This window comes from Apis cerana, linkage group LG14 (assembly GCF_029169275.1).
Source record: "Apis cerana isolate GH-2021 linkage group LG14, AcerK_1.0, whole genome shotgun sequence".
NCBI classification, from domain to species: domain Eukaryota; kingdom Metazoa; phylum Arthropoda; class Insecta; order Hymenoptera; family Apidae; genus Apis; species Apis cerana.
In genome coordinates, this window is record NC_083865.1 from 8,479,195 (window position 1) to 8,491,880 (window position 12,686).

General features: G+C 34.7%; 1 protein-coding gene across 22 annotated transcripts in view; it reads left to right on the forward strand.

Annotated features, from left to right (window-relative positions):
- Window positions 1-10,711, forward strand: part of LOC107998655 (potassium voltage-gated channel subfamily H member 6) — a 108,340-nt gene extending 97,629 nt beyond the window's left edge. For 11 of the 22 annotated variants that reach the window (XM_062084549.1, XM_062084544.1, XM_062084534.1 and 8 more), the window contains 3 exons: window positions 516-593; window positions 2,443-2,682; window positions 3,410-10,711. In XM_062084549.1, the coding sequence (XP_061940533.1) occupies window positions 516-593; window positions 2,443-2,682; window positions 3,410-3,734 (643 nt within the window). In that variant the 3' untranslated portion in view covers window positions 3,735-10,711. The remainder of the gene's footprint in view (window positions 1-515; window positions 594-2,442; window positions 2,683-3,409) is intronic. The other 11 variants (XM_062084539.1, XM_062084550.1, XM_062084546.1 and 8 more) reach the window with 3 other exon arrangements.
- The last annotated feature ends 1,975 nt before the right edge of the window (window positions 10,712-12,686 follow it).

A 12,686-nucleotide genomic window follows, 5' to 3' on the forward strand; every position in this document is an offset into this window, starting at 1 on the left:
TGAGAACACAGTTTGCTTCGCTCTCAGTTTCTTTTGAAGTTGAAATTGAAATGGGACATCTTTTTCACACGTTACCATGTTCTTAGTCTGTTTGTCATAGCAGATGTAACATGTGTCTTTACTTTCTCTGTTTCATTTCTCTTTGTGTCTCATACTCTCTCTCTCTCTCTTTCTCTTTCTCTGTTTCTCTCTCTCTCTCTTTCTATATACATATATATGTGTATATGTATACGCGCGTTTCCTTTTTTCTCTTTCTTTCTATTCAAATCGACGCGGTCGGAGATTCGTTTGAAATCGCGGTACCGCTTTCGGGAAACGTAGACAAACGCGTGTTCTGTTGAAATCATTACATCTCTTCTTTATTACTTTTTTTTTCTTCTTCTTCTTCTTCTTCTTCTTTCTTCTTCATCTTCATCATCTTCTTCTTCTTCTTCTTCTTCTTCTTCTTCTTCAAAGTAGAGAATTATTTCTGTTTCTTCCTAGGAAGTAATCGATGTTTTTATTCTTGTGAAAAGCTTTCTTTCGAAATCCCTGGATCAGTTGCATTTGATTTCGGCGTCTTTTATTTTGGAAAGGTTGGACAAGTTCCGAAGGTGACCATACTCTCTCATACTCTTCTTTGAAACCCTTTTTTTGCGAGCAGTGTCGCGCAAGTAGAATACAAGGCAGGAGTATTGTGCATTAATCGCAAAAAGCAAAAAAAAAAAAAGAAATTTGCGTAAAATTTAACGCTACTAGTTTCCTGCGTATTCAAATTATTGCCAGTTATTTTTCTCATGTTGTAAGTACATTTTCAATATGAATCATTTCTTTCTCTCTCTCTCTCTCTCTTTCTTTCTCTCTCTCTCTCTCTTTCTCTCTCTCTCTTTCTCTCTCCTTTGTCCCTCTTTTCTTCTTTTTCTTTTCTTAATCTTTGCATCGAATAGAGCGAACAATTGACATCGACATTTATTCGAGAATCATTTTGAGGTATTTGTAGAATAATTTTCTTCTTCTTTTAGCGCTAGATCTTTCGTTAGTTTACACTTTGATCTGTGTAACTCTTGTTCAAGTAATTTGCTGTGTTAATCTCTTTCTTTCTTTTTTTTTTCTTTCTTTCTTTTTTTCTTCTGTTCCCACGTTATTAGTTATAATATCGATCGAGCATTTTTCGTACAGCGCGTGTGTAGATGATTTAATTTGTTCTGCGACGTAGCACGTTTTCGAAGCTTGACGATGGATATAATATGCGGGAAATTCAAATTATTTCAAGCCACTTGTTTTCTCGACTCGATACAATCCTTCACGATTTTTTTACGATACTCATACACGATACATATATATATATATGTATCCATGAAATAATTTAAAGAGAAATTTCCAAAAGAAGATATTTTTTCTTGTTTTTTTTTTTACGCACAAATAGAGCACACAAATTGATATTAAAAAAAAAAAAAAAAAGAAGAAACTAATATTTGAAAAGGCACGTTTAGAAAATTCACGTAAAATATTTTAATTATCGATACTTGTTAACATTCTAGAAATTCTTTCTTCTTCACAGAAAAATCTTTTAACTTTTCATTCCATTCCAACGACAACACGACAATACTCACTTTTTACACACCTTAACAAAAACTTCCCCTCGTAGCAACTTAAAATATCTCATCACTGTGGACAGAGGTAAGAGATTGAATTTGTAGCTGATTCCCGCGAGTATGAATCGCCACTACGTAGGACATAAGTTTTCATTAGTGCACAAGCATACGTATGTTTTGCTAGTTTCGTTTTAGAAAAATGCAGTACAGTCTCGATAGTATGAAAATAATAATAATAATAAATTCCTAAAAATGAAGCACTTATAAAAGTATCCCAAGATCTTTTTCGTAGCAAAGAGAAAAAAAGAAAATTCCAAATTAAACAATAATTCAATTAATCTTTATATTTCTATCTAAACTACGTCTAAAATCGATATCGTCGAGCCACTCGTCTCCGCAACGTCTCTTTTCACGAATCGAATCGAATTTTAATTACTCTATTCCGCAAGAACTATCGAGATTCTACCATACTATATATATATATATATAAATACGTCTTAGCACTCGATCTCTTATGCCCTTTTAAAAAAGAAAAAAAAAGCGTACCAAGGAATCACGAACATATCAGATCAGATACACACACACACACACGCACACATATTCCGTAGAAGTATATATAAACGAAACAATGTCGATGTCAGACTTTGAACGCGATTCAGTGATAGGAGTCCCAATCAGACCAGACTTGCGACACTGTTCGGGACACTTTAGACGAATTAGAGGCCTAACCGTAATCCCCTTGTACATATATCACATACGCTTCAAGTATATTATATATACGCTGCTACTCGTAGCGGCCGCTTATCGACCGACCGATCGAAAATCGATTAATTTTTTCCCCCCGTTTCGTTTCATTTTCCATCTGCAGCAGACCCCCAACGAAAGAGCCAATGTCGACGTCCTCGGGAACGTCGCGATTGACAGTCACGTCGGACACGTCCGCGTTGGCCACGGCCTTGCAAACGGCGTTGAACGGGAGAACGGCGCCCACGAGGTCCCAGAGCCAACCCGTCGACCTGGCCGTGCCACCCCCGTCGCAACAGGCGCATCTGCCGCACGCGTGGCACAGTCAACCCGCTGCATTCAGGAGGGGAGAGTTCAGGAGCGGGTAATAACGCCGAGTATTCCAAATCTTTTTCTTTTTTTCCTTAACGAGAGGAGGAAAGCACACGATTATTCGTCTTTCTTTCATCTCTGTTTCGTTCGAGCAAAGGACCTACTTGCTATTATTCTAGTTATTCCGGTTATCATTGTTTTCTATAATCGGTCGATGCGAAAAAAAATACGATTTAATAAAGCAATTGATTCGAAATTTTTAATTAGTTATTTCAAAATTCTTTTTCTTTCGACGAGGGAAACGTAAAACATACACTATTTATCGTACACCATTTGTCCGATCACATTCGTCTCGTTTCATTTCTCTTTTATTCGATGATCGGTCTATGCTACTCGCTATTCTACTGTTTTCTATAATCCGATCACGGTTATCTTATTCCACTTCTCTTCGTCCGGGTAATAAAATTCTCGGCGTACACATTCAGTTAATAAATAAAGTTGATAAATTGTTGGAAAACGTGATAATAATAATCGCAAGTAGCGTGGAACTTTAATAAAGTGACTTTATGATGATTATGATTCGATCCAGTTATTCCATAATTATCTGTTATTTTACTTTCGCCTCTCAATAAATAAATATCTTTTCTAATGAATAAAAATTAACCCAATTCGCGCTACGATTCTGCTCCATTCCAACTGCTTAATCAATTACACTCGTTTATCGGAGAGAAGAGGAACGATTAATTAATCAACGATTAACGTGAAATATTTCGAACCAGGTACAGTTCGTTCAACAAGCGATCAGAGCCGGAGGGGGAGGATCCGTGGAGCTGCGTGGTGTCCGTGTCGGATCGAGGGGGTAGCCAGCGTCCTCGGAGCAGCGAGTCCCGGAAGGAGCCGACGAATCATCGCGGCTCGAGCGAGCTTGGCGCCGCTCAACGTTCGGAGAGCAGGCAACCAGGCCGGGACGAGGCAAGCCAGGGGCAGCGGCAAGAGTCCTCGAGGCAGGCGAGCGAGGACATCTCCTGGGAGTTCACGATAAACGAGGCACCGATCGCGAGACTGGAATCGTTGGACGAACTCGATCAGGATCACGTCAGTTAAGGCCAACGTTCCCCCACCCCGCCCCCCTTCCTTTTCGAACCAATTGCAGACTCGCTTGCGACTGAAACGCGACGCGTAGCCGGGTTTTACGTCGGCTATCGATACCAATTGATCATTCGGATGGCTGTGGACTCCTTCCGTTCCCTCTTGGAGGATCTAACAAACGTGGCGCCAGGATTGGACAACACCAGCCCGCCCCTGATCGATTTTCTCTTCGAGATCCCCCCCTCCTTCATGTATATCCTTTGATATCGGTCCAACTTTATTCTCTCTCTTTTTTTTTTTTCTTTACTTCATCCCCTTCCTCCGCCCTTATTTTGCGTGTTTTTCGTATCTCACGTTCGAAGAATTCGTTTTACGGATATTTGTAAGAGAGAGGCTCGCTCCCTTTTTCCATAAAGAATACTTTTTATCGCACCGCTGCGTTGGGAGATCAATGAACGCGAATGAAAATTCGCTATTTCGACGAAAGCACAATCTTATTTCTTTTTTTCTCACCCAAATTTTCGCCCAGTCTTTTCCACGAATGACCGTTCTCTGTATTCGATTGTTTCCACCGAGCGAGCAAGTCCCAATTTTCTCTTTGAATCGGGTAGGATCGTTAAAGAGAATATCGATCGGCGGGCGATCGGCAGCGATATCGATCGCGGAGGGATGTTTACGTTTCAAAGAGGCGGAAAGACGTGCGGAGGAGGAGGGAAGAGCGAGAGAACAGAGAGCACGAGCGAGAGAACAGAGAGCACGAGCGGCGTTTTCAAAATATTGTATACATATATGAAAACACGTATATACACGAATGCGTTTTTCCGCGACACACATTCATACACACACACACACACACACAAACGTTAATCCAATGGCGGTGATATCGACTTTGCCTTCAATATTGACGCTATTTTTTTCCTTGGAGCAATTTTTTTTAATCGAATTAAAAAACACACACATACACAGACACACATACACGTACGTATTCCCCTCCGGTGGCGATGCTTTTTTGTTTCGCACGTGAAAAGCTTTCGTTCGTTACTTAATACCGTGTAGAAAGAAGAGAAAAATGAAACAGGAATGGAAGAGGAAAATTTATTATATACGGAGAGAAGAAAGGGGAATTAATAATGAAAGAGAAATAAAATAAAAAAGAATAAAATGTAAGAATAAAATAAAACGGGAGTACGAGATGGCAGAAGATCGATGTTCGCGGGATTAGAAGAAAGAGAAATTTTTAAGAAAAAGGGGAGAAGAATAAGTGAAGTAAACTGAAGGGTGGAATTTGAAATCGAGACAGGAGGTGGCTCGTGGTGAGTTTCTTGAATTTTTGAGAATTCACAGAACAACATACAGCTCGTTTTCGACTTTCGAGAGCACTTTCTTTTCTTTTTTTTTATTGCTTACAAAAAAAGAGGAAGTAAGAAATAAAAAAAAAAACTCACGAGAGATATCGCACGTGTTAAAAACTGAAAAAAAAAAGCAAGGGCTGGATGAAAGATCGAACGATCGATGACGAAGGAATTAGGTATATGCGAGAACAAACAAAAGAAAACTAATAGAAAATACAATTCTGAGTGCCACCTATACCGAATAAAACTGCAATGTCCTTTATACAGACAACCAAAAAAAAAAAAAAGAAAAAAAAAGAAAAAAAAGAAACAAATTAATAAATAAATAAATATATAAAAGGAAATTGACGAGAAAATATGGGACAAGCGAGAAAATGGGGAAAATTATTAATATGAGAGAGAATTTAGATAATTACTAATATTCTATTATTATTATGATCATTCTTACGATTATTATTATTATTGTTATTATTATTATATTATATTATATTATTACATTATTATTGCCATAAAGTAGGGAAGAAACGCAAGCGCGATGGGGAGGAGGCGAAGATAAATAAGATTATAGAAAATACCGACGGTATAAATATGGTTGAAAGAAAAAAATGGAAAAAAAAGGAAGAAAGAAAGAAAGAAAGAAAGAAAAGAACAAGAGAAAGAAACAACAATTGCCTGCGCAATAACGGTATATATATATATATATGTGTATATACATGTTATACGTACATTTGCTCGTGTATGTATATACACCAGTGTCGTGTGTATGCGTATACACGTTGTAAAAAAAAAAAAAATTTTTTACAAGATATATCTCGAATTAACTAACTAAGCGTACGTTGGTTTCTCTTCCTCACTTTTCGTTCTCGACCTCCCGAGTGTTTACTTTTTTTCACCCCGTTCGGCGATTTATCACGCAATGATAAGGGTGGAAAGCGATGATCGATGATTCTCGATCGTTCTTTCTTATCGTTTTCTTCTGAGAGCGAGTTGACAAGGGAAGAGAAGATTTTTTTTCCCCACTTCAAGATATTATCATTATTTTGCCATTGAGAGAATGTTGAGGTTCAACAGGATTTCTAAAAAAAAAAAAAAAGAAAGAAAAAATTCTCGACAATAATTGGAAAATTAATAATTCGTTTACTCGGAGAGATTACTCGATATCGAAATATTGATCGACTATCGTCACATATCACTTTGAAGAATGAAAAATCGAATCATCTATTTTCGTTGGAGATTGAAACTTTCTTTGTTGTCGATCGAAACGGATTCGAAAAGAGTTATATAATAAAAATGAACGAAAGTATGTAAATTTAAAAAAAAAAAAAGAAAATATCGTAGTCCTGATTAGGGACGAGTGTGGAAAGGAAGAAATGATGGAAGAACGAAGGGATGAAAAGAAAGAAGTATGCTCGATCGAGGATCATCGATCACGGATTCGTTCTTTGCTCAGTATTTTAGGCTGTAAATGATACCAATACATTCGATGTAACGATTAAATGAAATCGTAGAGTTACTTTGTAACGAGAGAGGAGCAGCGGCGCAGCGCTAAAGAGAAGCAGCTTTTTAATTACAAATAGCAATTATCTTTGATTATTACCAGTAGTACACGCAGCACACGTGGATTTTCGCACTTAGGTACACGGCGAAACGAATGCGGATTTATTGTTCTTTATAGGAAAAAAAAAAAAAAAAAAAAGGAAAAAAAATAAAAAAGAATAATGGATGTTCAGAACACGGTCCGAAAAAGAGGACAACAGTGATCACAAAGACAGAGAGAGAGAAAAAAACAAAACAATAACTTTTATTCGTTTCTAATTAATATTCATATCAGTGAACATTCGTTACGAATCTTTTCTTTTTTTTTTTTTTTTTTTTTAAACAAAGTCGATGAAAATTGTTTCCAACATTTTCGCGACGATTCAAAGATTCTAAAAATCGTTCTGCGACGAGAGAGATGTGGAAAAGTTAATTTCATTTCGAATGATTTCGAAATCGAAGAAACGACGCTTAATTTTAATCCAAGTGTGATGAACGATGAATGCACAACGATAAATAGAATTTTATTTCTAAGGAATCAGCTTGTCAAACGTCGAAAGTGTCTACATTACCTGTTCATTTTCAAATCGTTGATCAATGTATCTGTCCAAGAATGAAGAGAAAAAAAACAGTAAAATTCTCTTATGTTTCTTAGATCCGATTTTTCTTTACCAATCGTTAAAAAGTATAGTATATTCGACGAAATTTCGATAAATCGACTCACTGCTGTTCTCGAAATCTACGCGAACCAATCTACGTGAAGATGCGAGACGAGAGCCAAGTATTGCTTTTAGTATTCTTTTTTTTTTTTTTTTTCCCTCCCCCATCGAGAAATGATGTATTCATCCGCGTTGAGTTAAAAAGAAAGAAAGAAAAAAAAAACGATAGAGAAAAGAAAAGAGCCGGATACCAAAAGACGTCCATTGCATCATTCCCTTTGGAGGATAATTTCGCGATAATTATTGATATAATTTCGGATTCAGACTTCGTACACCCTTTTGAACATCGAATTTTTGCGAAGATTTTTTAGGATAAACACGAGTGAATAATAAATACCCATCGACAATTCGAATACATCTTCGACGAATCGAAACGTAAAAGCGCTGTAAATTGTCTTTGAAAATTTTTTACTCGCGACGATGCATTTATTCGTTTTCCCCGAGAGAAATATATCCGACGACGCGTAACTTCGTTGAGTGTTTGACGAGATTTGAACTCTTTTCTATGTTGAATACGATAGATGAAAAATTTCGAAGGAAAAAAGAAAAGAAAAAAAAAAAAGACGACTGCAATTGTTCAGTTGAAGATCGACTCGATGATGCAAACAAAAAAAACGCGATTCACATCAGAGATCCGCTCTTTTTTTCTGACCGCAAGAATATCAAAATCGAGAGAAGCAAAGAAAAAATAAGAAGAAAAATATACTTCATCTTCCGACAGGAAGTTTTCAACGCAAGTTTTCGCTTTTAAGGTGTTAAACTCTGTTCGAACGTTACTTAAACTTGTCAATTTTTCAAATTAAAAGGAAGTATCGGACAAAATTTACATGGAATCCCATCGATTCCAGAAAAGAAGTTTGCGACGTTTCCATTTTAACGCGATCTGACGACGACAGGAACAAGAGACAAGAAAGAGGGAAGACTTGCGTTACAAACTTCGAAATAAACAATCAAATCGATATGAAACTTCCCCAACGATCAACGAGAAACCTTCCCAAACTTGAATTCGAAGTGTACTTCAAATTCCTTCAAAATCTCTAATCCCATCTCGAGTTTCAAAAAACATAAAAATTTCGAGATCAATCCTCTCTGAGCCAACTTCCTCCAGAGACATACTCGAATCTTATCGCTTCGTCCTTCGTCGATCTTTTTCTCCCCTCGAACTTCTTTCTTTCTTTCTTTCTTTCTTTCTTTCTTTCTTTCTTCCCTGCAACCCTTCCCCTCGCACGAACGTCCTTCTCGAAATTAACAATTTTCTCGACTATTGTATTCGTATAAATCGCTGGATCGACACGCGCGCAATCACACACACACACACGTAAAAAAGAAAAAGGAAAAAAAAGAAAAAAAAAGAAAGAAAAAGAAAAAAAAGGATCGACACGTACACACCGATATAATTATAATTGCGAATGCGTATTGTAAAAGTATATTCGTTTTTTTTTTTTTAATCGAAGCTGCCTCTCGCTTTTGAATTCTACCGCGGCCGACCGAGAGAGGGAGAGAGATAGAATAAATGGGGCGAGAGAAAAAGGGGGGTAGGGAAGGGATCGAGACGAAGGATCTTTGTTCGAGATAGGATTCGTGCCAGGATCGACACGACGACAGGCTGTGCGACGGGATTCCGTCAAAGGGTGTTCCTCGATCGACGATTTCGGCAAAAATTCCAATTTTGCAATTGGAATTTCTTTTTTCCTTTTTTCTTTTTTTCTGTCTCTCGAGGGTCACGTTCGAGGGTAGATTACTCGAGGATCGATCGCAGAGGGTTGAAGACACTTGTGAGCAATTCTGAGACTCCGTGGGAGGATTTTGTAAACATTGTTGAAAGTATATTTATTGTTAAATAATATCGTATGTATATTCCTTGATATAAATTTGTAATTTTCGAGTTTGTTTTAATTAGGTGAGGGAGGGGGGTGGGGATTTGTAAAGTGGAATTTGTGATTCAATCAAATTTCATCCAATTTCGATGATTGCAATGTAATGATAATTCAATTCGGTTAACCCTCTCGTTCCCTTTGGTAAGTCTTTACGTAATTTAGAATTATACGAAATGTTTATCCCGAAAAATTAATCATTAATAGAATATATTAAATAGAATATAAATTTTATTCCACTCGATAAACTATTACACAGTTTCTAATCGCTTGTTTGCCGTGTAAATTGCCGGGCAGAAAAAAAATTGCATAGTAAATGTCTAAATGGCTGTTAAATAATTCAGACGACGGGGAATGACAGGGTTAAAAAGGGAAAGGAAAAAAAAAAAAGGAAAAGGTAATAACGTACGTGAATACGAGCTGAGAGATCGGCAATAATTTAATTAACCTATCCGCGCCAGTTTTGCAATAATTTAGCGATAAGTGTTATTTCAAATGGGACATTGAGACGTGTATCGAGTAATTTACTCGCAACGGATTAAAAAAATAGGAGGGGAGAAAATAAATAATGGATGAGAAACTCGAGAGAAGACAATTCGAGGAACACTCGTCGCGAGTATGCGTTATATTTCGTTTGTAAAGATGATAAGAGAATTAAACGCGGAAATTAAAATTAAGCAGAAGGATGGATTTAGATAGAAAGAGAGAGAAAGAGAAAGAGTGAGAGAGAGAGAGAAAGAGAGAGAGTGAGAAATGAAATTCTATCCGCGGTAGATGAATTTACTCGCGTTTTTCCCAGATTATGCAATTTAAGATTGTTCTATATGTATATATATATATATATGTATGTATGTATGTATGTATGTATTTATATATACATATATATATATATAAAACATAATCTTGGATCGTATCGATTATAACGGTGAGCGCACTGATTTGTAACACGTAACAAGAGGATTAAAAAAAAAAAAAAAAAAAGGAGAATTTGTTCGTGAGAGAGAATGAGAAAGTTTCGAGTGAATGAAGATGAGCAGAAAAAGCGAGGGGTGAAAGGAGTACGTGAGAGCGTGAAGGGTGAAAGTGAATAAAAAATAAAAAGAGAGAAAGGGAGAGAGAGAGAGAGAGAGAGAGAGAGAGAGAGAGAGAGAGAGAGAGCGAGAGAAAGAATGAAGTATGAGAGATGATGCAGTGAGAAAGAACGTGTGAGAGAGAAGATAAGATTTTTGTACCACCCCCTAAATCAATTCCTGCTCTTCACCGAGCACCCTCCGAGATTAAAATAAAATTACACGAGTGTCTTTATTCTTATCCCCCATCCCCCACCGTCGATAAACAAATTTAATGGAATACAAAACGAAGATAAAATATTTGAAAAAATGAAAAAAAAGAAATAAACAAAAACAAAAAAAGACAGGAGAATTACGAAGAGTGAGAGCATTCGCTTGAAAGAAGATATCGCCTCGAATTTTTTACAGCGTAGCTCAATAAAAATGTTCGCATTCAACAAATTGTACCGTCTATTTTATTTTTTTCATAAACATCGAACCAAATTTTCGTTTTATTTAGTTTAGTTTTATAAAAATCTTTCGTGATATCTACTATATTTTAAACAATTTAAGTTTAATAACTTTGATGAATAATTTTTTTATTTTTCTTCAAAATTTTTCAGAGTTTATAACATTGAAAATACTTTGTGTAAATATAAAAAGGTACCACGGAGGGTTAATAGAAATTTAGCATCAATTATTCCAATCTTTTAATCGTGGTGAATAATTTTCCACAAACAATACCAATAATTCGAATAGAAACTAACAAATAAATAATATATTAATTTTTATGATGAAGAAAAATAGAGTAAAATCGAATGAATATTTTAAATTCGATTAAAAAGAAAATTGAAATAATTCTCCGTAAGGGTGATACGGTAGCGGGAACAGGAAATGGTGGGGGTGGCAATGATTAACGAGGAATTCGCATTGTGCGTCTATATAAGTTTTCGTACCTTACGTAAAAATACGTTTGTTATATATTTTCACTATGCTAACACGTACTTGTGTGCCTCACTACCCACCTGCCACGTATTATTCTACGATTTTACCTCATTCTCGCTGCACCAAGGGTGAAGGAAACCGCCCCAAGAAAGATTCTTCGCGAAGGCGAAACGATACAAAATATCGAAAAGAAAAGAAAAAAAGTTGAAGAAAAAAATGTCAAAAAAGAGATGTTGAAAGAAACGTTATATATATTCGCTGTTAAATATTATAAATCGAGGAGATGACGAGATTAAAAATGGATGAACTCTTATACATATGTGTATATATATATATATATATATATATATATATATATATATATATATACATATATGTATATATATATAAGTATACATATAATATTATTTTATCGGTTTCGAGAGGGTGAAATAACTGAGTGTGAAGGGAAAAAAAAATTTGTATCTTCTTTTCCCACCTAGTTGCTTACATTTGTATACAGCTAGAATATATTAAAAGATTACGTGAGTAGTTTTTTAAAACGATCCAAAGAGTTTTCCTTCCTTACACTGTTTTTTCATAGTCTACTTTCATCGTTTTTCTCTCTTCTTTTTTTTTTCTATTTTTGTTTCGATCCATTTTAAAATATAATTTTAAACGAAATATCATTTAAAAAAATTTATAAAAAATAAAAAAAATAATTCTTTATAATTTTCATTATAAAAAATTTCTTAATATTGTAAAAAAGTATTAAAAAATCGAAACATAATTTGGTATGAAAAGAAATATTAAAAGAGCGAGAAAAGAATTAGATTTGTAATTGATGCTTTCAACATTGGAAAAGAAAAAAATATTTTAATCAATGTGTCTCAGTTAATATATTCCAGGCATATGTACATATTTTTTATATTTCTATTCTATTATATTCTATTTTACAAGAATTATAAAATACTTAAAAAAAAACAAATTAATTTATATAAGAATATATATATCTATACATTTTATATATTGTTATATAAATTATTATTTATTTCTATAATATATATTTTATACATTTTGAACATTCGACAGTTTAAAGGATTGAGTTTATTAATAATAAGTATGTTAAATTTTATTATTAATATTAAAATAAAGAAAAAATGTTCTTTTTTTTTTTTTTTTTTTTTAAGTACAATACCTAAAAAGATAAGTATAAAAAGTAAGTATATTAAATTCTAAAAAAAATTTTGCGCATACATCAATTCTATTTCAATTGAAAGATTTGAAAAGTTCTTTGAAGGAACGTTTTTGAAAAGGAAATGATGTTAAATTTTTAGAATTTCTAAACTTCTTGAAAATTCCTAGAATTTTTGAAATTCTTAGAAATAACGTCAAATTTCTAGAATTTCTAAAAATTTCTAAAAATTTAAGATAGACTCCTATCTTAAAATTCATATTCGTTTACAAACAAAGATTTGTTTATTTACATTTTCAATATTTATTTATATTTTTT